Here is a 23,201-nt window from a genome sequence, read left to right as displayed (position 1 = left end):
TTTTTTCGTTCGTTTCCCTTTCGCCTTCCTGGATTCGTCCGCAGGTCCGCCGTTCCATTGGCTTCCCGGGAACTTTCTCCTCCGGCTGAGATATATCCATGTTTCCATTACCGTGCCCCGTTAGACACAGTCTCCCGGCCGTAATCGTGAAAGTGCCGATACGCAATACGTAACACGTAACACGTAACATGTAACACGTAACACGTAAGGTGGAAAAATGATATGCCCGCGGCCTCGCGCGACCGATGTCTCGAATCGGTGCGCTCGGAGTTGAATGCCGGGTAAAGCGACCCGAACGTTCTCCACGTCAGCAGACGAAGGCTCTAACGACGGGATCGAAGCAACGCATTCTGATGAAAATCAATTGCGTTCAAGACGCGTGCTCATCACCTTCGTACTTCATAGTTTTCACTGTCATTTTCTTATATGTATAATTATCGGCATCGATTCGCTCGCAGAACTGTCGCGCACTGCAACCTTCGTGCGTATCGAGGTGTTCAAGGTATTCTCTTATTGACTTTGCGTAGATAATAATGATAACTGTCATTTTTTATAAACGAATCGATTTTATTTACAAGTAGGAAACATGGTGTCAAAGTTAGCAAATAAGACTCATTATCTTACTTAATTGTATATTGGTCTTCCTTGGCAATTTCGAGGGTGGACTTCGATGGTGCTTTAACCCTTTGCACTCCGACATTGTAAGATAAGTTTATAACTTCGTTTTTCAAACATAAAATGTACACGCGCTTTTTTAACACGTTGAATGCCGCACGATTTCATACCGTGAAATACACAAAATGAAGAAAATATGATATTAAATCATTTGATTGAATTGCGTTATTATTACTGCACGGTCATCTAGTTGAATGTTACGAGATTAGATAGCATTATTTGTAATATATGAATGTTTTCAAATAACCATCGTTTAATCGAGTGACCTATAGTAATTCGATTTGGTTGGGGGTCACCGGTGACCCCCGCGGCGTTCAACGTGTTAATGACAAAGCAGGGTCTTAAATCTTTTACAGAGGCACGCGTAGCTGATAGTTCATATTAACCCTCTATAGGACGAATTTTCGTTCGTGATTATAACAAAATCTATGCAGTACAAAATTAATAAATATCCACTTATGAATACGAATTAACAATGTATTCAATAGTTTCAATAATTTCTTCGAGCAAATATATTTTGTAATTTTCGAGAAATTCACACGAATCGATGAACAAAGCTAATTTACGTCAATATTTCTCAGATTGATGCATTATATGAAGTATAATATTAAATACCAAACTTTAAAGCTTCACCGTAGGAAATCAAGTGGTGACTAAGAGTCACCTCCCGAGTGCAAAGGGTTAATTTTATTCACCACTTTGAGTGCAAAATGAAATAAATCAACAAGATTCCAACTGACACGTGACTTCAAAGTTACATGGGCCTACAGAGGGTTAAAACTGATTCGGAGTTGCTTATATCAAAAATCGCTCGGAGTGCGAAGGGTAAATTACATTTCCAGTGATCGTCAGTACCACTGACCGAGCCTCTGAACGGCTCGCCGCCATTGAGCAATTATCGGTTGGTACCGGGACTTGTTCGCCTCGTTCGACGCGAACACCGTCTCCGTTTTGCGGAGCTTCAACACCTCCTCCCTGGTCTTCCAGACGCCTGAAAGGATTTGATGTGTCGTTGTGATAAAAGTGTTCGGTTTTAATTCACACCGACGACAAAGCACGCGGTTTGAAGGTTGCCGGTGTATAAAGGATTGTGCCGGTCGGAAGGGAAACCGGTTTGACGAGTACGTCTGTGCGCGGATAAAATAAACCGTCTGGTTGGACGACGCGAAAACAAAATTATGCGTATCTGTTGCGATGGCTTTTGCTCGCGTCTTGTCTATTCGGGTCACAGCGGCGTTGCGGGCGATATTGTTGGGAGGTCGAGTGTTTTCCATACCGCATTGTAAGCCGGCGAGGAAAGTCACTCCTAAAATAGACATTTCCGTGCTCGTCGCTCGTTCGACGTCAAGACCAGTCAAATCGGCCAGCAACTGTAGCACGAAATTATTTTTGGACACTCCGCCGTCGACGCTGGAAAAAACGCGACAAGAGTTTCAACGTGCCGTTCGTATAAAAGAGAATGTAAATTGTTTCGAATAGAAGACGGTGAAGTAACGTTTCTTTGACGAGGTTCGACGCGAGTTAAATATTCTTTATGCAGCTAATGTATTCGTCGAGGCAAGAAACGCTCGTTCAATCGCCTTTCGTGTCGATTAGATTTTTTACAGTAGAATTCACTGGAAGATTTTTAGAGTATGAAATGTTCTTACCGTATTTTTTTATACGAGAAGGCAGTTTCCGAGCAGAGAGACTCGTAGAGTAGTAGTATCCTGTAGACGATACTTTCTAACAGAGAACGAACGATATGATTCTTTTCCGTCGTTGGTTTTATGCCTATGAACCCGGTAGCTGCGGAATAATCGTTTATTGGAGCCTGTACAGAATCATAATTACATTGAGTGACAGTGTACACCTTTGCTTTCGGCTCGTAAGCTTATTCTGCCGCGTGATTGCAATCTCCTGATTAATAAAAGTTGAAAATAATCTAGAAATTTATATGTATGTTTATATGAATAAAATATAAAAACATGTTGAGAAGATTTTTTATATTATATATATTTATATTATACATAAAAAATCTAAAATTCTTTTATTATATATAAAAGATCTCTTAAAAAATCTTCTCAACTTTTTATATTTTATTCATATAAATATATATATATATAAATTTATAGAAGATTGTTTTCAACCTTTATTATATATATATATTTATATGTATATTTATATGAATAAAATATAAAAACATTTTGATAAAATTTTTTACATTATATATACATAATATAAAAAATTTTATATAATAAAAACATAATATAAAATATATATATATATATATATAATATATTGTATAATAAATATAATGGTATAATTACACAATATATTATAGCATATTATATACTACTGTAATTGTTCTACAATAATTACAAAAATAGAATATACTCGTGATTTCATCGAAAACCATTTTCTTAGCATTACAAAATTAAATACATGCAGATTCAATTCCAACCGAGGTGATTAAACCTACGTGACAATTACTCGAGGTACCTACTTGCAGTCCGCTGAACGCAGGTACGAAGTACACACCGTCGGAGTCATTTAACGCGCTCGCTAAAGGGGATGTTTCATTGGGATCGTTAATGATACCTGAAACAAACTGCACCTTTAAAATTTCAGCGATCTGCCGACACGTTTACGCGGCTTCGAGCTACAAGGTACCATCTTACAGTAATTCACACATGTATTTCTCGTTGTAACTCTACTAGGATATGTTCATAATATCATTAAATAAAAGTTACCAATTTTCTTTGCCCATTCAATCAGCACTCCGGTGTCGTTTGACGCACCTTCCACCAAATACACCAATTCGTCCTGAATACGCCACGCTATCAGAGGATATAAACCTGTTGAATTATACAAATGGTTCTTAAGTTCAGTTTTTCAAGATTTCATTATCAGATTGTTTAATAAGTATCTACGATCTTTTATTTTTAGAAGTTTTCCTTACTTTCATTATTAAAGAGTTAATAAGTATCTACGACTTTTAGTTTTAAAAGTCTTCGTTACCTATTGGTATTGGCAAACTCTAATAATTAATTTAATTGTTAAATCAATTAGATTATAATAATTAATCTAATTGGTAATCCAATTGAGTTATAATAATTAATTTCATTATATTAAAGAGCTAATAAGTATCTAATATTTTTGTTTTTCAAAGTTTTCTTTACCTATTGGTATTGGCAAACTTTAATAATTAATTTAATTGTTAAATCAATTGAGTTATAATAATGTTGTTTCAAAACGTATTTAGTAAAATTTCATGTGAAGTTTGTTCCACTAAAAAACAAGAGCAACCTATTATGTGCAATTTCGTACACAATCACCTGTGATTGAGGCATGAGCTTTCGTCCCAGTGTTCACATTTACAAATGTCCCGGTTCCCATCGTGATCTTCAGGTCCCCTGGCGCTATGCAACCTGAACCGAACAGCGAGGCGGATTGATCTGCCATCTACTTTAAATAACATTCCTTATCTTTATGGAATTTCTTCGATTAAATTCTCATTAACACTAGAACTACAATACTTAAAATACAAAATTTATATTTTACAACTGATAGAAATATGACGATACTTTTTGTGAGAAATCGTATTGTATATTCTTAGGGATGCAATAATAAGAGGAGCTTCAAATCTAGAAATTCTAAGAATTTAGAATTCTATATAGAATTAGGAAATTTTATATAAAAATTTAGAATTCCATATAGAATTTGGAAACTTTAAAGAAAAACTTAGAATTCTATATAATAGTAACAAATTTTCAATAAAAATTTAGAATTCTATATAATAGTTACAAATTTTAAACAAAAATTTAGAATTCTATATAGTAATTACAAATTTCAAACAAACATTTATAATTCTATAGAGAAGTTAGAAGTTCTAAATAAGTCATTCCAATCGTTTGGTAGCTCTAGTATCAAAATCGGACGCTTAATAAAGCTTACCGAGCAAACTATCGGTATCGCGACACCGAACAACTCTACGGGAGTGGTGCCAAAGTCACCGACGGTATCCACCACTTCCGGAAAGATATTGTACGGAATTTTAAGCAGATTGATCATCAAACCTGACCAGCTCAACGTGAACGGGTCGAAGAGACCGGTCGCCGATGCGCTCGAGATGTCCGTCACATGTTTACCTGCGGGACAACAAAATTTCGTGAAAGTATTCATAAGAACTTGTTGTTTGGATGAACCTCGCGTTCGACCTACGCTTTTTACCTGTCAGTTTATACAAAAGCCAGCAATCGACACCTCCGAAGGCCACGTTTCCGCTGCTCGTTGCCTCCTGTAAACCTGGCACGTGTTGCAACGTCCATAAGAGTCTCAAAGACATCTAGATTCCGGTGTGAAAGTAAACGACAAACGAAATAAACGACGGAGAAACGAAAATTCAATGGATTAAAAAAAATTCAATGCCACGAAATTGATCGAGAACAAAAATATGCATATAAATTAAAGGAACGTAACTAAAACTTAACTCTTTGCACTCGAGAGGTGACTCTGTCATCACTTGATTTGACACAGCAAAATGAAGTCGAATGTTCAGTATTTTAACACTAGGTTTACGGAACGCGTCAATTTGACGCGGATTGAATTTTATAAACATTATTTGGTAAATGCTTCAATTTGTTTTCATTGATCCAATTGCACGAATGTGAATCCTGATTGTCTATTTCTACATCTACAATTTCCAAAATCTAAATGAACGAATATCAACTTCCCAGGAACAATAGAATAGACTGTACAATAAATGTCCGTAAACCTAGTGTTAAATGAAACTTTGTATTGCTATATGGAATGTTCAAATAAAATAGCTTCGTTGCTTAACCCTTAGCAGTCTTGTGTCGAATCACACTCGACATTCTATTTTGTTGCAACCTCTACCTGTTTTAAAAATTTTTTCTATTTACTTGTAGTATCACAATTGTACCATTTAAAGGTAACATTTCAATGACTCCCAAATATTCTTGAATAAATAAATAGAGTCATATCAAGCTGTAATTGAATGAACTAACGTCGACGTGAACCTCAAAGTGAGAAACTAAGAGCACTTCGGACCGCAAAGGGTTAATTTATCCGTGAATTATTATTAACCCTCTATGGGCCGAATTTCGTTCCGTGATCATAACAAAATTTACGCAGTCTGAAATTAATAAATATCAAATTAAAAATGTATTCAATAGTTTCTGCGTGTATAAAAGTTCAAGTTGATCAATCACTTAATGTCATCCGTCATTTTGCAAAAAATTAAATAAATCAATTTAACCCAGTCTATTGACGTGTGACAAAGTTACACGGGCTTATAGAGGGTTAAATTAGTTTCAAACAATGTCATCTGTATCTCATCGGACAATGTCGAATATTCCTAGTGAAAAACTTTCGAGCGCAAAGTTCCCAACGGAACGATAAATTCAAATAGAAACTTAATGCGTAAAGTATTCTAATCTCGAGTTCACTGCGGAACGGAAGAGAATTTTAAGGCGAACCTGCGTGTTCATGAATCTGAAGACGCTGGCGGCTAGAAATCGTTTCCTCCTGGATAACGTGTAGAGGATCTGCGATCCTATGCGCAGTCCTTTCATCGTCATCGAGGAGTTCCATTCCTTCACCATGCCGTCAGCACGCAGATCTTTCCACGTGATGAAACTGAAACGTGAGATAGTTGGTCATCGTATCGAACGAGTACAGTGTGAATAATTAAGCATGAGTAGAGCTCCACGGTGCACCTACTTGTGATAATGTTTTCCGTCCTTCATGTTCCACGTAGTGAAGCTTCCTCGTTGCGAGGAGATCCCAAGGCAGGCGATCGATTCCGGTTTGATTCCGCTGGCTGCAAAGAACAGTAATTTCGAGTCTACGGTTCGTTAACACATTGCGTACTGATAACGAGAAATCTCGTTTTTATATAAAGACGCTTAGCTATGCAACTTCGCTGATCACCACAGCATTGAAAAAAAATTTAATTCGAATTGATCTATTTAGAATATATTACATAACAACATATCTGAGTTTTTCTGTGTACAGTGACATAAGTTGACTCCACTGAAAATTGCCACAATTCAGTTTTCTGAAAACTCTGCAAAGTCTGAGTGCAAAGGGTTAACATTAGAACTACCATGTATTTAATACGATTAATATATAATTCCCATAAAAATTGTAGCAACAGATTATTTTCAGTTTCTTCAGACATTCGTTACAGTAGGCAAGTGAAACTATTGATTTTCAAGATAATTTTGAATATTCAATGCCTTCCAGATATCAATAATTGCGGAGCAAACAAATCAAAACCAGTCATTATGACTGGCACGGTAGTTCTAGCGTTAAATGGCTTACGCCGTTGCCTTGTGTTTTCTCACACTGGTTCTCGACTAATCGAGGCAAAACGTTAATGAGTTGTTGGATACAAGAAATGTTTTTTATATTTCTTGTATTTTTTGCTACCTACCTTCTATGGTATCCTTGATCACTTTTACTATAGCCCTCCATAGCTCGTCAGGATCTATCTCTACGTATCCTGGCTTTGGGAATAGCAGCTGAACCTGAAATTCGAAGGATGATTGAGTGAGAAGTCGAAATTAAAGAAATAATAAGAATTAAAACATTGAAATGCATTAAAATAAATAATAAATTCGGAGGACGATTGAGTGAGAAGTCGAAATTAAAAGAAATAATACGAATGAAAACATTAAAATGCATTAAAATAAATAACAAGAATATCAGAATAAATTAACGTAAATTAATGCATTCCCTTCGTAGTAACTTGTTTCGTTGTGTGCGATGATATGTAATAATGTAAACTCTTGTGAATGATTCATTCAATAAATCAACAACGCAATTGTACTGGACCTGACGTCAATATCAAAGGTTTTTTCCGTTTCGATGGAAGCTAGCGATCAATCAATACTTCCTCGTCGGCTTGACCGGCACGGGCAGTTTTTAAATTTGATTACGTGTTCTATTTAATCGTCCGATGTTTCGAAGGCTCTTATTCCCTGCAATTATTTCCTCGACTTAATGACGGACGAAACTCAATGTCGAGCGTAAGTGGGTTAATAGGGAACGCGTAATTAAATCCTTCCCACTCCCCCGCACGGTTGACACGAATATGTACATCGCTTCGATCCATATTTCTCATTCTTACACAACCTTCTTAATTGATTCCCGCTTAATAGAATTTCGTAATCTCTTCTATTTATCTTTGCGTTAGTTTCTTGTAACGTTTCTTGTTGTAACCTTGTTGTCACACTTCCTCCTTCTTTTAACTAATTATTATTGGATTAGATTTAATGATTGCGCTCGTTCTGTCATTATTAATCTATATTATATACCGGTGCTTGTCGACAATTAGTGAACAGCTGACTATGCAAACGAACATTATGGGAAACTAGACCGTTTCGTTGCAGAAGAACGGAAAGCTAATTTAGCACGCGTATTGCTGCTGGAATTTTCAGCGTTTTATGTAACGCTGCTGATGTTTTCATGGCAAAAGTAAATTCTGTTGGAAGCAATTATTAACCCTTTGCACTCGAGGGGCGCCTTACTTAATTTTCACACCTTATAAAATTTTCAATTCAATATTAAACCTTGTGTAATGTATCAACACATAGAACATCGAACTAAAATAATTCTTCCTCTTAATTTATAGAAGATAATCGATTGTGTTAGTTGCGAAAAATATCGTTAATATTCAGTCAGAAAGTAACGAATATTTTTAATGAAAAATATTGTCGAGTGCAAAGGGTTAATACCTTGATCTACAATATCGTGTCCGACCGAAAATTCAAATTATTATTATTATTATTATTAATTGTCACTTAATTCTTTGTCCAAATGAAATATTTCTCTATTGCCAATGTTCGAGAATAAACGTAGACAAAATGAACGTGGAATTACCTCCGTATTTTAATGAATTATAAACAATGATCTAGTTTCGACGACAGTAATTATGGAAGAAATAGTGTAAACGGTTAATGATTTGATAGTTTTTATTGTCAAGTTATTTACGTTGCCTTTTATTATACTCGTTTCCAAGCAGTCCAGCAGCAGCGAATGCGTTCAGCGAATTTCTCCACTGATGATCGCATTGATGTTGCGGATGTACGTGTTTGGACTCGCGACGAGCAACGAGATACCACTACTTTAAAATCGTCGCTCGATTCTCAGCGATAAGTCGATCCGATTACACGCGAGTCGGGCGTTCAATTTCGCGGAAATTCGCCGATGGCATGCGATCGCGCGTTCCCACGAAAGCAAAATCTTCTGTCGAGCCTCGTTCTTCATCAACCGATGATTTCCTATATCAGGGGTCTAAGTTCAGAAATGGAAAGCAGGCCGCAGCATTCGTGTATTCGCGCTACTCAAAGCTGCGACAAACGCGTCGGAAGTTGCAAACGAGTTCTCCTCTCGTAAATTCATGTATATTTCCGTTCAACTTCAAAATCAGTCCGGGAGAGCTTTTACGAACCATAAATGTAGGAGAAAGAGAATTTTATTAGAAACAGTATGATCATTTCTTGACAACTCAATAAAACACTAACTAAATGAAACGCACACACTATTTGTATACTCAGACGCTCTTGTCTCACTCACACACTTTCCAGAGCATTCTTTCATTAGCATGCATTAACTTCACATATATTTGGAATATTCTAGATTCATAAAAAACGAACATTATTAACATATAGAGGAAATCGATATAATCTAGAATATTCCAATGCTTTGAACATTCATTCGAAACGCGCTCACATACAGTCGCGTCATTCATCTATTACACACATTCATCACTCATCAATATATCTATTCACACACTCAAATACATCCATTCCCGCAATAATAGTAAGAGCGACACAGCGAACTGAATTATTAACTTTTAATTATAACTTTTCTTTCTCGCGCGAGAGAACTTCAACGTTTCGAGACTCGAGAAGCTGATAGTGTGCTGAAATCGCGCGGTATCTCGCGTTGTATAATCCCTTTATCGTTTCCATACATTTCAGACTTCTCAGTCGTTAATGTAACGTTGGGATGAATTATAGAATAATTTATGATCCCGCGTAGATTGACGGCCAGGACGAGACACGGAAATACGGAAGAGAACAGGTTTTCGAGAGACGAGAAAATGCAGGATATACGGGTCAGATAACAGATAAATTACACATCTGGTGGAAGATTGCACAACTGCGGAAGAAATCTTAGTGCGGAGGGAACATTGCGGGAAATAAGAGAAGATGCAATCGAATGGTTAAGGAAAACAGTAAGAATGACAGAAAAGGAGAGAGAATGAGAGATAAAGGACCAAAGAAAATATGAAGAGGTCAATAAGAGAACTACGGTGTATATCTTAACCTTTTGCGGTCGAATGTCGTCGCAATGGCGACATCGAGCTTTATCATCTGAAATCGGCAGCGACAAATAATTTTATTATTTAAATTAACGAGAGGTTGATATGTGGTTTCCTTCTTTTCCAGTATTCAAGACTTCGATGCAGTTTTATGGGAAAAGTTTCTAGAAACTTAACACTAGAACTACCGTACCAGTCAGAATGACTGGTTTCGATTTCTTTGTTTAGCAATTATTGGTATCTTCGAAGCATTGAATATTCGAAATGATTTTAAAAATAGTTTCACTAGAGTACTATAATGAATGTCTGAAACTAAAAATAATTTACTGTTACAATTTTTATGGGAATTGCATATTAATCGTATTAAATTCTAGGTAGTTCTAGTGTTAAATGCTCATTCTCAAAGGGTTAGAAGCTGTTTCCCTTAGAAGTAGGTCAGTTAGGTTAACAAAATGAAATTTAGAAATGAAATGGAATAGGAATATACCTTCACGGCATAAACTTTGTAAAACCAAGTCACATTTCTCGACTGCGAGACGATAATTAAATAAATATGTATGTAATTGCATGTAACCAGATTAGATCAGACCAGACAAGAAAGAGGCGGTCGTAAAGTTCACGAGAACGATGAATATTACTGAATATTTATGAAAGCGTAATCGGTGATCGAACTGAGCCAACTACGGTCTCCATTAGCATACCAAATTCTCGGTTGTATCTCGGCGTAATGATTGCGCGCGATTTTTGCGGCTGGTTCATCGATCATAGCGTCTAGAATTCAACGGTTGCGTAAAGGGTGACAAATCGGATAGACACGCGAAAATAGAGTCGCCAGCTGTTGGGATCGTTGACACGTTCATGACTATACGTGCGTGGCGTGACGTAGTGGGAACTACGTTGCGACGAAGTTCGCATTCATTGACATTAAACTCTAATTTCGGACGAGGGTAAGGGGACACGATCGAGTTCGGATCCGCGTCGACCCGTTAACCGCACGAGACCGGAGTTCGGAGTCACCTTTCTCTTCGACTTCTCGTCTTACTTCTTCGGTTAACGATTCCGATACTCTTATCATTCACGTGATTTTTCATGCGTCGGTTGTCCACTGGAAGCATCGATCGTTCAACGAAAGACGAATTTTTAGTCCAGATCCATTCAAACGTGAGAGATCGACAGTTTCGCTGATCAGCTAAAAAATTCTGAATAACGAACCATAATTTAATTATAAATTGAATAATATGAATTATGAACTGTGACGATTGCAACTACGAAGCGGAATAATCGATTACATCGTACAATTAACACGTGGACTACCAGCAAATCAAATTCTTATACAAATTACAAGTTACTAACGTCTCGATTTATATTTTAGATTATTTTATATTATATCTTAGACTGCATAAATAAATCAATTTGGTATCTCTTCGACAACTATAACCGAAGAACTACTAAATGAAATCATTTTGAGCTTAGTTTTGGTCATCACGTTGAACGCACGATTTCACAGAGCAAAATACCCAAATCGAAGAAACATAACATTAAATCATTCGATTGAATTATTATTATTATTATTGCATGTTCATCTAGCCGATTATAGCCGCATTGGGCAGCATTATTTATAACATATAAATCTTTTCAATCATATTTTAACTGGGTAAACTATAATAATCCGATTCGATTGGGGTTCACCGGTGACCCCATATCATTCATCGTGTTAACCCTCTATAGGCCCGTGTGACTTTGAAGCCACACAGCAATATACTAAGACAAATTTATTACATTTAATTTTTCATTGCAAACTGACGAACATTAAATAATTAATCACCTTAAAATTTCGAACACACAGTCGTCAACGTCACTGTAACTTGAAAGTTACAAAATATATTCGTTCGAAGAAATTATTGAAACTATCGAATACATTGTTAATTCGTATTCATATATGGATATCTATTAATTTTGTACTGCATAGATTTTGCTATAATCACGAACAAAAATTCGGCCCACAGGGAATTAAAGTGACCCATATGAATCTTCCTCTACAATTATCGAATGTAGATAGTTTCCTGAGAAATGGTCGAATGCATCGATTAAATAACACGCAAAAAAAAATACGAATAAGTTTCGATAAACAATAATAACAATCTCGACCGATTCTCGGGCCGCGCGTACGCGTGCCATTGAAAAACGCGATCCATTCATGAGTCGCGACGGTCGAACCTTTTCTACGGAACGGGCGACGGTGTTCGCTTGCTCGTCAAGGATGTGGAACCGCACTGTCGTGGTCCCGACGTCGAGTGCTCCAATGTATTTCATGTTCCCCGAACGATGCACGTGGTGTCCTCCGTCTCATTCGAACGCGCGCGATCGTCGGACGCAGGTGGGCCGCGGCGGTGCCGGGAATAAATATACTTTACGATTAGCGAAGACGTTCTTGGACGCCACCCACAGAAAACGCGCGGCGAACTACTACAAGCCGCTTATCGCGTACTGTATACTCCCGGAACGTAGAACAACGGGCGATGGTACCACGCATGCTCCCCGCTCCGGTTTATCGGGCGCGTGTTGCCCGTCGGGTACGGTGGATCCGATGAACCCGGCGTCCCGAGTCGACGGACGCCATTCCGATTCTTATCGGCGCAATAAAGTCTTTTTGCTGGGAATAAAATCTGTCAACACTCCGGTTACAGATAAAGCCCGGCGATCGAGCTTGGACGACTAAAAAATGTGGGAGTACTTTAAAACCTCTGAACGAAGAGACCGTATTATCCTCCGCGACAAAGCGATGGCGATACGGTCCTTGTTAATTCTCGCGACGTTATCGCGGTCGACGTTTACAGCGTTCAATAAGAATAACAAATTGCTTTGGTAAAACAGTAGCGAGATAGTGCTATATTATTTGGAAAATATTCATGAGTTCAGCGTTTACATAAAGTTACAGTATTGTGTACGACATGACTTTGAGTATTTGATGTACGCATATTTTTTGTGTGCGATTAAGTCATTAGCAAGTCGATTGGATCTATGTTAAAACGGTTAACGAATCTTATCGAAGTAGTTGGTTGCTTTTGAATGTTTTGAAATAGATTTATTATTGGGTTTAGTACCATGGAATAACGAGAATTCTTTTTGCCATGCAGAAATTGTAATTATAATTATAATTGTGATTAATTGCACTATTTTAATGCATTCGCATGTTCGATGGATTAATTACTACACCTGGTGATTAAGTGAAACACATTATATAATTTGAAGAATCAATGTATACTATTGCATCGTTTTTCTTTACTTGCGAAGCGACTAATGAGTTGGCTAATGAGCAGCTCATGTTTCTTTTCATCTTTACCTCCGGTGTGTTTATAATGACGCGACGCATTCCTCCATATTATACAAGAAAATCCGTGGACTCCGATTTCTCTAAATTGCTCCAGATGATTTTAGACACTCGTGAGTCATCAATCTGGTCTTCGGTCCACAGGGTTTCACGTCGTGAGCGATAGCAGCGGCGCTTTTAAAACCCCGTTAGATAACTATCTATGTGTCTCTGGACTATTTATATGTAGCCGTCTGGCTCATTATTATTATTCTATCTGAGAATATTTGAAAAGCGTTGAACCACCCTGGGGGCGTCTCGCGTATCTGCGGCATCGTATTTCATGGGGCGTCTGATAATCGTTTCACCGCGAACCGAGGAATCGGTTCAGTTGGCTGTCGGCTGGTGGCTCATTTCCACCATCAAAATGAGAATATTAACGGTGCTGTGGCTCCTCACCGTCCTCCGGCTGCATCGTTCCGGTAAAGTGTCGCCGAAGTGTCCGTGTGATCGCGTCTTTCGATCGTGAAACAGAATTCCTGATCGATTTTAATCGTTGCCTCGTAGAAATTCGAAACACTTGCCATCTATTAACCCTTTGCACTCGAAAGTTTCTCACTGGAAATATTCGATATTCTTCGACGAGATGCAGGCGACGTTGTTTGAAACTCATTTAACGATAATTCACAGATAAATTAAGCGACACAGCTATTTTAGTTAAATATTTCACAAAGTAACACAAAGTTTAATTTCGAATACTAAATATTCTATTCCATAGTTTTGCTGTATCAAGTGGTGATTAAGAATCATCTCTCGAGCGCAAAGGGTTCACGGTTTAACGCTAGATCTGTGGAACACGATTCGACGTTCATTAGATTTTATAAACATTATTTGGTAGACGTTCACTTTGATTTCGATTGCTGCAATTTCTCGAATATATTCTGTTTGCTCAACTTCCTACGGTGAAGCTATAAAGTTTGATATTTAATATTATACTTCATACAATGCATCAATCTGAGAAATATTGACGTAAAATAGCTTTGCCCGTCGATTCGCGTGAATTTCTCGTCGCGTTGGTTTTACAAAATGTCGACTTCATCTCATCAGAAAACGTTGAAGTATTTCTAGTGAAAAACTTCGGAGTGCAAAGGGTTAACACTAAAACTACCGAGCACTTCAATTGACTTTTGAAAATCTCGCTATAGAAACTCCAAGAGTGCATCTGTTCAGACTTTAATTGATTTACAATTCAATTTGCGCAGTGTTAAATGAATCTCTCTAACAATTTCTCAGAGAAACATTTACCTTTCTAATAATTGCAAAAAGAAGACATCAGGCATGGGTCATTTGACCCCTGGTAGTTTTAGTGTTAAAGCTTTACCACCGTCGAGGTCACATTCGTTAAAACTGAACGTCGTCCGAACAGATGCCTTCGCGGATTTCGATTCCACGGTGTGCAGGAACAGAGTCAATCCTCCGCCGTTAATGGCGCTGAAGAACCACCTGTTCTGCGACTATGATCCCCTCGTTCGACCGGTCGTCTCTCACAAGGAGGTGAACAACGTGACCATCAAGCTGATACCGAAAATCCTGGAATTCGTAAGTCTTTCTGTCCTCCAGACACGAATCCTGATTGACTTGTTACAATGTTGCGATTATTCTTCAGGACGAGATGGAAAGTAAGATGGTGCTGCACAGTTGGATGACCTTGGTAAGTAACGCGTTGCTCCTTACTCCGATTTCTTCAAGTATGGAACCACGAAACGGTTCAACGAGTATTCTTCTAGCTCTGGACCGACTCGCATCTCACCTGGAAGCCCAGCGAGCACGACGGCATCACCTACCTGCACGTGAAAAGCGACATGATATGGGTGCCCGACCTGTCCGTTTACAATTCGTAAGCATTCCAAGCTCGCGAAACGCAGAAGTAATTAACCCTTTGCACTCGAGAGGTGACTCTCACCACTTGATTTCCTACAGTGAAGCTATAAAGTTTGATATTTAACCCTTTCGCGATGGCGCACCTGTACCATTCTTCGCTACTTTTCGCAACAGTGCGACTGACCATACTTTGCCACTTTTCGCGACGACGCGACTGACCATACTTTGTCGTCCGCGAAAGCGCAAGTGAACCATACTTCGCCACCAATGTATTTATAGCTTTATTTTGAGTTCGCTATTGAAATAAAATAATAATATAAAAAAACCAATAAGTGACTGCCGTATATACACGGCGTCAGCCGCTGCGATGCACCAAGTGGCTGCCGTATATATACGGCACCCGTCGCGAAAGGGTTAATATTATACTTCATACAACGCATCAATCCGAGAAATATTGACGTAAAATAGCTTTGTCCGTCGGTTGGTTTTACGAAATATCGTCTTCATCTCATCAGAAAACGTTGAAGTATTTCTAGTGAAAAACTTCGGAGTGCAAAGGGTTGAAAGAACATGTTTGTCCTCAACGTACATTTTCCTTTTCTTTCCGAAACGATGAAAGGGGTGACATGGCAGCCGATCAGAACGGTATACCTCCGACGACTTGCTTGGTCTTCAGCTCGGGATCGGTCAGCTGTGTGCCGTCGTTGAAGCACATCGCGAAATGTGCCACGGACTTCGCCAAATGGCCCTACGACACGCACCAGTGTCGAATCAATTTCGGTTCTTGGTCGCACTCCGGGGAGGAGGTGGACTTTCATCTGGATCAGAAAGGGGTAATTTATGATTAACAACGCTACTAAGAATATTAACGCATTTATCGGTTATTAAACAGACGACTGAAGGTTAATTATCAATGTTTAAAGATTACTTAATGAAATCTTCAATACCAGTGGTAATTACAACGTTGAATCAGCAAATTGTGTTATGTAACACAATGTAAATATTATTGGAAGATTATTGCTTCAAGAAGATTAGTCAGCTTTTTGACATAATTATAAGTCATGGGAGATGCCTATTAACCCTTTGAACTCTGTAGGCTCCAATATTGCACCAGTTATAATATTAGATATTTCAATGAATCTTAAAGAAACTGCTCTAAAATCATTCGATCTTCCACACATCCAAATTCTGTACTGAGAAGGAAAAAAGATCGAAAGAATGTTGCATTTCTCATTTTCGCTAATACTATAAAAATTCGTTGCAGTTGCCGATAGATTACCAAACAACCTGGAGCGCTAAGGGTTAATAGCTCTCCGGTAGATAAAATGTTAATACTAATTGCATGGTTCTCCAGTTCCAAATGGCAGGGTACACGAACAGCAGTTCGTGGGATTTCAAAGTGGTGAACGCGTACAAAGTCCTGAAGAAGTACAAATGCTGCCCGAATGACACCTACCCTATGATCGTTTACGAGTTTTCTATAACTCGGCATCACGGGTTGATGCACACTACATACATCACTCCCGCCATCGGTACGAGAATCTGTTCTATCGTTCATTGGAGGACAACGTTTCATTCATAGAAATTGATTAATTCTTGTCTATTCCTTTGCCAGCTGTAATGTTGCTCACGTTGACGGTGCTGTGGCTGGACTCGAGGTCCATTGAGAGGATGGCTGTGGCCAGCGTTAATCTGGTGTGCCACTTGCTTTGTATATTCGATTTGCACTGGCAATTGCCGCAGAATGGCTCGAATCCGCCCAATATACGTGAGTACTTGAAGAGATTAGATCAACTGGGAGCACGCGCTGGATATTTGCTTCTTGCGTTGCAGTACTGTACTACCGAGACTCGCTGGCGTTGGCTGTCTTCGCTCTGATCTTGACCGCCGTACTGCGGAAAATGCAAACCATGAACATCGAGGTACCTTATTGGATCTCGTCGACCACGTCGTTCGTTCTGAACAACAGAGCCGGCCGGTTCCTCATCCTCGCCGACGACGACTCGAACAGGATACTGAGCAGCGAGTCCGAGGATAACGTGGACCTGCCGAAAGCCGCTGAAAAATCCAAAGAGTCATCGTGGAGACACTTCGCGGCCATCGTGGAGTGGCTCTCCTTCTTCGTCGTGGTTCTTACCTACATCGTCATCCTCGTCACCCTTGTGCCCTCCACTTAAAAGGGAATGGAAACGCTCGTTTCCCCTTGTCCTCGTTTAATCAGTCAGCTGTAGATTCTCATTTCTACCAATAAATCACCTCTCCTCGACTTTTTTTTACTGTATCTCTGACAGAATATTATTTTCAAAATAAACGACGTTGCGTTCCCATTTTTAATCGATACGACTTTCTCTTCCCTTCGCCTAATCGAACAAACGACAGGTTTTTAATGGTTAAATATGCCTTGAATCTTCACAGTAATCTTTTTCTTGCACGCATGTTCAGCCTTGATATTCTAATCCGCGCCTACGATAAATATGCAATAGAGTTTGAAATTGCCGTTAACAACTTCTGACGTTTTAATTGGTCCGCTTGTACCGACCGTGTCTAATTGGAGCACATTGTCTATTCTGCTGTGACTTAATTACAGTCAGCGACATCGGTTCTCAATTGTATCAATAAATCATATAAAAATAGATTGAGCTGTTTGAATTACCGTTTAATGGAGATCGATGCGCGTGCAGATCGAATAACGAAACGAGACTATCCCCGTTCGTTGCTGATGCGAAGCGTCGCAGCTGTGCGACTAAAATCCTAAAACTGATAAGATGATGCTCGAAAGGGGGCGGTTTTCGGTGTCCTCGGTTTAACATTTCACTGGGCGTGCAACTATTCTCCTCGATTCTTTTTAACTGCAGTCGTCGCGTGTCTGCCGGTCCGATTTCAGTTCGTCAGCCAAGAATGAGGAGCTTCCTCTTCGTCCGCCTGACGGTCCTTGCCGTTCTCTGTCAGAGGATCTACGCGATCGTGGACTGTGAAGTAAACACGGCTCCTATGTTTCAGTTAAAGCAGCATTTGCTTTGCGGCTACGACGCAGACGTCAGGCCGACCCAGGATCATAGGAATCCTACCAATGTCACCGTTTTTATAAGTATCGAGCACTACAGTGTGGTAAGCGCGTCGAGCAAGCCCTTCCTCGGTCCAAAGATTCTTATCGAGCTTCTGTTCCACAGTATGAAACGACGAACGCCGTGAACTTACACACCTTCACGAAACTGGTGAGTATTTTTACACTCGTTTAACACGTTAAGTGCCCGGCCCGACTTGCTTGTCGTTCCGTTCAGGCCGAGCCGAAATATCGGCTTGAGGACCGGAGTTTTCTCAATGTTATAATAACTCCCGAATATTAGGTTCAAAGGCGGCAAAGAATTTAACACGAAAAGTTAGCACCTTCTGCAATGAATGTAAAAGCAAACCACGCCTCTGTTTACCCTGTTTTAATAAACTACATTAACTTTTTTTAAATATTATATTCTTTTTTTTCAAGCCTTGAGTGAACAAAAACCGATGTCGCCTAAGCAATATATTTAGTCTCACATTAGTGCGTGAGGACCGACACGCGCGGTCGTGTAATATGAACCTAAAGTCCGCATGGACCTGGCGTTTAACGTGTTAAGCATTCAACTGGCCATAGATTAATTACTTGAAAGATTCACTCAGTTGAAGCATTAATGATCCTTGTGTGGCTCAGATGTGGAAAGATCCTTTCTTCACGTGGACACCGTCGAAATACGCCGGTATCGAAAAGATTCACGTGGTGAGCAACGAGATTTGGATGCCGGACGTTACACTGCACAGCGCGTGAGTCTGCCAAACGTCGATCCTGTTAACACATTGACCGCTATGGTGGTCACTGATGATCGGTGCTTCCGAATTGTTTAAATCAATTACAGTATGTACGACGATCGATGTCAAATGAGAATATTGAATAGATTACAATCTATTATATCTAATCTAATATGGATATCGAGTAATTAATAATTGTTCCTGTTTACCTTTGGTACAAGAGAATGAGTGGATAATATATAAAACGTTTAAGATTCCCGTGGCAGTCAACGTGTTAACGTTGCTTCAACATTCCCGTGATTACCATTGAAATCGAATGCAGGTCGGACGCGGGCGTTGACATCAATATGCCGAAGACAGACTGCGTGATTTTTACGGGCACAGTGATGTGTGTTCCGCAGGTGGTGTACACGATGAATTGCGAGAAAGACACCACATGGTGGCCGTACGATGTAATAACCTGCGCCCTGCAGGTTTCTTCCTGGGCTTACTCCGTCGAGGACGTTAACACGACTTTCACGAACATTGAGTACAGCAAGAAGGTACGCGATTTTCCGCTGCTCGCGTGTCTGTAAAAAGTAAAATACTCGTTTCAATAGGAAATTATAAGCGACAAGGAATGGGGCCTGATCAATATTACCATGAATGAACGCGTGGTGGACTCCAAGTTTGGTTCGGATTTCCGCAGTAAATTGATAACGTACAATATTCTTCTCCAAAGACAGTCATCCATCAACGGTGTGAATTACGTTACCATTGCCATAGGTTTGTAGCGATTCGAACCGCGTAGAATGGTGGTCATGTCTGCTAATTCTATCGTGTTTGTTCACGCGTAGTACTGTTCGCGGTGACTCTGATAATCCTCTGGCTAGAGCCGAATTCCGACGAGCGTATGCTACTCGCCAGTCTGAACTTCATTATGCATCTACTCGCCTTGACGCACATGGCTTGGACAGTCCCCTCTAATGGACACAGTGTTCCGAAACTAGGTGAGTTCTGCAATATGAAAAACATCGTCTAAATATATTCTTTAACCCTGTATGGGACGAATTTTTGTTCGTGATCATAGCAAAATCCATGCAGTACAAAATTAATAAATATCCACATATGAATACGAGTTAACAATGTATGGAATAGTTTCAATAATTTCATCAAACGAGTATATTTTGTAACTTTCAAGCTACAATGACGTTAAACTTTCACGCCTGAGCGTACAAAAGTTTAAGTTAACTGATTATTTAATTTTACTCACCACTTTGAGTGCAAAATGAAATAAATCAACAAGATTCCAATATACTGACATGTGACTTCAAAGTTACATGGGCCTACAGAGGGCTAAGCTTGCAGTGGATTAATTTTCTTATTTATTATTTGAAGACTGTCTGGTTAATTGATGAAATAAAAATTAATCAACATACTGGACGTTGAAGGAATTCTTGCTTTTTCAGTCCTTCTTTATGAAGACTCCTTTCTCTTGGCGATGTTTGCACTGATGTTAACGAGTGTCCTGCGCCACATGCATGGGCTGACTATCGACGCGCCTTCATGGGTATCTTCGGCTTCGACCTTCATTCTGAAGAGCAGAGTCGGTCAAGTATTCCTAGTGACCGTTTCGGATCCAAAAGTGGCTGCTCAGATGGAGGCGAGTACGGAGGACAACACGAATCTTGTGTCCTCTGAGAAGAAACAATCGACTTGGAGATGTACGTCGATTCTGATAAGATGGCTTTCGTTCGTTATTGTCTTATTTACTTGTACAATATTGTTAGCCGTTAGGCTTCCGACAAGCAAATCCGCGTATCCTATTGTATGAAATACATAATTACAAAGGGAAAGTTCCATCGGTTACTCTGGAAGAAAGATTGCGATTAAAAGTTATTTGTACAATAAAATATTACAGAAAATAAACGCTGGCGATTATTTGCTAAATATAAAATACGTTTCAGATACTTATCGTTGGAAGTAGCATTTTTCAGCTGGGAAATAATAAACCAATTAATAAACGTTGAACTACGCGCAATAAAGTTTGCTGTCTAGTAGTCTGTGTTTTTTTTTATAGATACGTTTATTTTGAAAAAACATGTTGAACTTAACTGTTTACATCGATCAGATCAATCTTTGCGAGTATTAACAGTGCGCCCAACTCAACTCTACAATATCTGTACGAAATACAGTGGGTGGTAAGAGTAGAAAAGAATGTTACCCACAACAGTGTGAGCCTAATAGATTCGTACGATTATAACTGCGAACGTGTAGCAGCAATAAATGCTAACGCACTGAGAGAATGTTCGTTCTCTTGTCCATCAAAAATTGACGGGTGCTCAGTCAACGATTTCTTACATTATGTACAGGTCGGAATTTTAGCATTCACACGTGTCTCGGACGATAATTTACAATTCTAACGAAAATAACATACGTCACCCGCGCGGTGTGAATTATACAAATAAAAGAAACGCCTACCTGGAACGACGAGAGCAGCATTTGTTTTTTTTTTTTTGTAGAATGCTTTCGTTTCTCCTAAAATAATGTAATTAATAAATGAAAGCACGATTCACGCGTTATAACGCGTTGCAACTTGTGAGAGCATTAAATTGCAAAAGAATGACGAGCACTAAAACCGTTATCTAAATAAAAGTGAAAGATAAACGCCGAGGGACAAGATGGAATGACACCCGACTTTCACTGGGATTGGTATAGTAAATAATCTTTCAGAACCCGCGGAAGAGGAAGCGAGTCGATTGCATTTCCCTTGGTATACTGTAGTATAGCATCACGGCAGGCACTCTGTAGGGTGGATACTGCTGAAACATACGATTGTTAAAAAGACAGATGAGAGTACTGGTAGAGACGTCACGTCGAAAAAGTAATCTAAACTTACCACCATACAATTGAACTATCCTGACTTGTTTGGTAGTACCGTACACATCTACTACTGCTCGCAAGGGTCCTGCCTTGTAAGGTATATCCTTCACGCAAACTCCTTGGTCTTCTCCATTAATTATAAAGTGCATTTCTGCCTTGTCAGAGCCAGCCTGCGGCACATACATAATTCCAATACGACTCCCAGCATCCATGGGTAGGATATTTTGAAAAGAATCAATTGTGTTTGGTCTAAGCGCATTCATTGGAATAACTCCTCGAGATGTCTGAACATTAATACCATCGGTAACTAATTTCTTTTCTCTAGATGGTATTCCTTCACCTTAAAAAACAACAATTTCATTGATTAGTTATTATTAAAGTATATTATTAAGAGCTGAAAAGTTGTTACTACTACTTAAAAGATGTAACGCATTCAAGTAAACGAATTCTCACTGTATCTCATGATTCCTAAGCATCCCGATATAGCATTAGTACTGGTAATAGCGAACACCCACGTGTTGCCTAGCTTGACCAGATTAGGTAGCGCGAACATTGGCAGGCTACCATTCATAGAGCCAGGATCAATCAAGGTGAGCCCAAGTCTCATGTGCCCGCTCCATCCTCCTTGGGTCCTCTCAATCTCTACCAGAAAGATCTCCCCCGGTTGCAAGGGTTTCTCGCTGAAAGCCAGGGAATTGGCAAAGCTGGTAGTACGATAAGCTACAGTGCTGTCTTCCATGAGCACAATGTTCTCCCCATGAGTGGGATGAAACCTTGTCAATATTTTCCTAGATTTCTCAGCCATTGCGAGGCTGAGACTAAGGAGGTTTCGATCCCTAGGACCGGTACTACGAATTTACGTTGTACGGGTTTGTCTTATCGAGAAACTTCATTGAGGAAAATCGATGGAAAAAGATCACCGGGGACACCAACACTCGGCAGAACCAAACGTGGATACACCGTCCGCGAGAAATGTTCGGTTTAAATGACACATTGGAATAGTTTCGACAGCTTACATGGTTGCTCCGTTTGTTCAGCGGCTGAGAAAATGAGGTTGGGTATACATCGCAATCGTATTTTTGCCGAACGTGAAACCAAATGGTTGTACAATTATGCTAATCTGCTGTACAGTCCTGATAAATGGCTATTTTAAAAATATTTCACGGAGAACTTCAGTCTTAGACGAGAACAAAATTTAACACAAAGGGGCACTAGTTTGATAGTATAATAACTTGAAGAAAGAAGTAGAAACAGCTGATTGGCTGCGCTTACGCCAGTACCGTATCGTAGACTCGTCGAGCCAGGAGTGTATGGAAAATAAAATAATAATTTTACACGCGATACAAATTAAAACTT

General features: G+C 39.3%; 3 protein-coding genes and 1 long non-coding RNA gene across 8 annotated transcripts; 2 read left to right on the top strand and 2 right to left on the bottom strand.

Moving 5' to 3' along the window:
• Positions 1–305: 305 nt before the first annotated feature.
• Positions 306–741, top strand: LOC143174299 (uncharacterized). The gene is made up of 2 exons (XR_012998128.1): positions 306–502; positions 579–741. It is a non-coding gene; the product is annotated as an uncharacterized LOC143174299 (long non-coding RNA).
• Positions 536–12,538, bottom strand: LOC116429179 (glycerol kinase 5). Of its 4 annotated transcripts, XM_076365330.1 has the most exons (13): positions 9,537–12,216; positions 8,679–8,963; positions 7,115–7,208; positions 6,400–6,499; positions 6,156–6,315; positions 4,888–5,002; positions 4,612–4,805; positions 3,993–4,119; positions 3,408–3,512; positions 3,161–3,255; positions 2,325–2,488; positions 1,952–2,085; positions 536–1,666 (listed from the first exon to the last, which is right to left on the bottom strand). In XM_076365330.1, the coding sequence occupies exons 4-13, from the start codon at positions 6,423–6,425 to the stop codon at positions 1,524–1,526; spliced, it is 1,263 nt and encodes a 420-aa protein (XP_076221445.1). In that variant the 5' UTR covers positions 6,426–6,499; positions 7,115–7,208; positions 8,679–8,963; positions 9,537–12,216; the 3' UTR covers positions 536–1,523. The 4 variants fall into 4 exon arrangements, with proteins under 4 accessions (XP_076221445.1, XP_076221444.1, XP_076221443.1 ...); XM_076365329.1 differs by having other exon boundaries at positions 8,674–12,216; XM_076365328.1 differs by having other exon boundaries at positions 8,679–12,216.
• A 942-nt stretch (positions 12,539–13,480) lies between these two features.
• Positions 13,481–20,930, top strand: LOC116429180 (uncharacterized). The gene is made up of 15 exons (XM_031981805.2): positions 13,481–13,801; positions 14,746–14,918; positions 14,986–15,030; positions 15,107–15,216; positions 15,820–16,033; positions 16,555–16,732; positions 16,816–16,968; positions 17,034–17,375; positions 17,980–18,308; positions 18,371–18,415; positions 18,889–18,998; positions 19,306–19,525; positions 19,583–19,748; positions 19,820–19,972; positions 20,432–20,930. The coding sequence occupies exons 1-15, from the start codon at positions 13,663–13,665 to the stop codon at positions 20,794–20,796; spliced, it is 2,742 nt and encodes a 913-aa protein (XP_031837665.2). The 5' UTR covers positions 13,481–13,662; the 3' UTR covers positions 20,797–20,930.
• Positions 20,931–21,010: 80 nt separating this feature from the next.
• Positions 21,011–23,123, bottom strand: LOC116429227 (neuralized-like protein 2). 2 transcript variants are annotated; one of them, XM_031981936.2, is made up of 3 exons: positions 22,299–23,123; positions 21,862–22,185; positions 21,011–21,784 (listed from the first exon to the last, which is right to left on the bottom strand). In XM_031981936.2, exons 1-3 carry the CDS (start codon positions 22,648–22,650, stop codon positions 21,663–21,665), a joined length of 798 nt encoding a protein of 265 aa, XP_031837796.1. In that variant the 5' UTR covers positions 22,651–23,123; the 3' UTR covers positions 21,011–21,662. The 2 variants fall into 2 exon arrangements, with proteins under 2 accessions (XP_031837796.1, XP_031837797.1); XM_031981937.2 differs by having other exon boundaries at positions 21,012–21,781.
• Between the last annotated feature and the right edge of the window lie 78 nt (positions 23,124–23,201).

Source organism: Nomia melanderi, chromosome 3 (assembly GCF_051020985.1).
Source record: "Nomia melanderi isolate GNS246 chromosome 3, iyNomMela1, whole genome shotgun sequence".
NCBI lineage: Eukaryota > Metazoa > Arthropoda > Insecta > Hymenoptera > Halictidae > Nomia > Nomia melanderi.
This window is presented reverse-complemented; position numbering and strand designations above follow the sequence as displayed.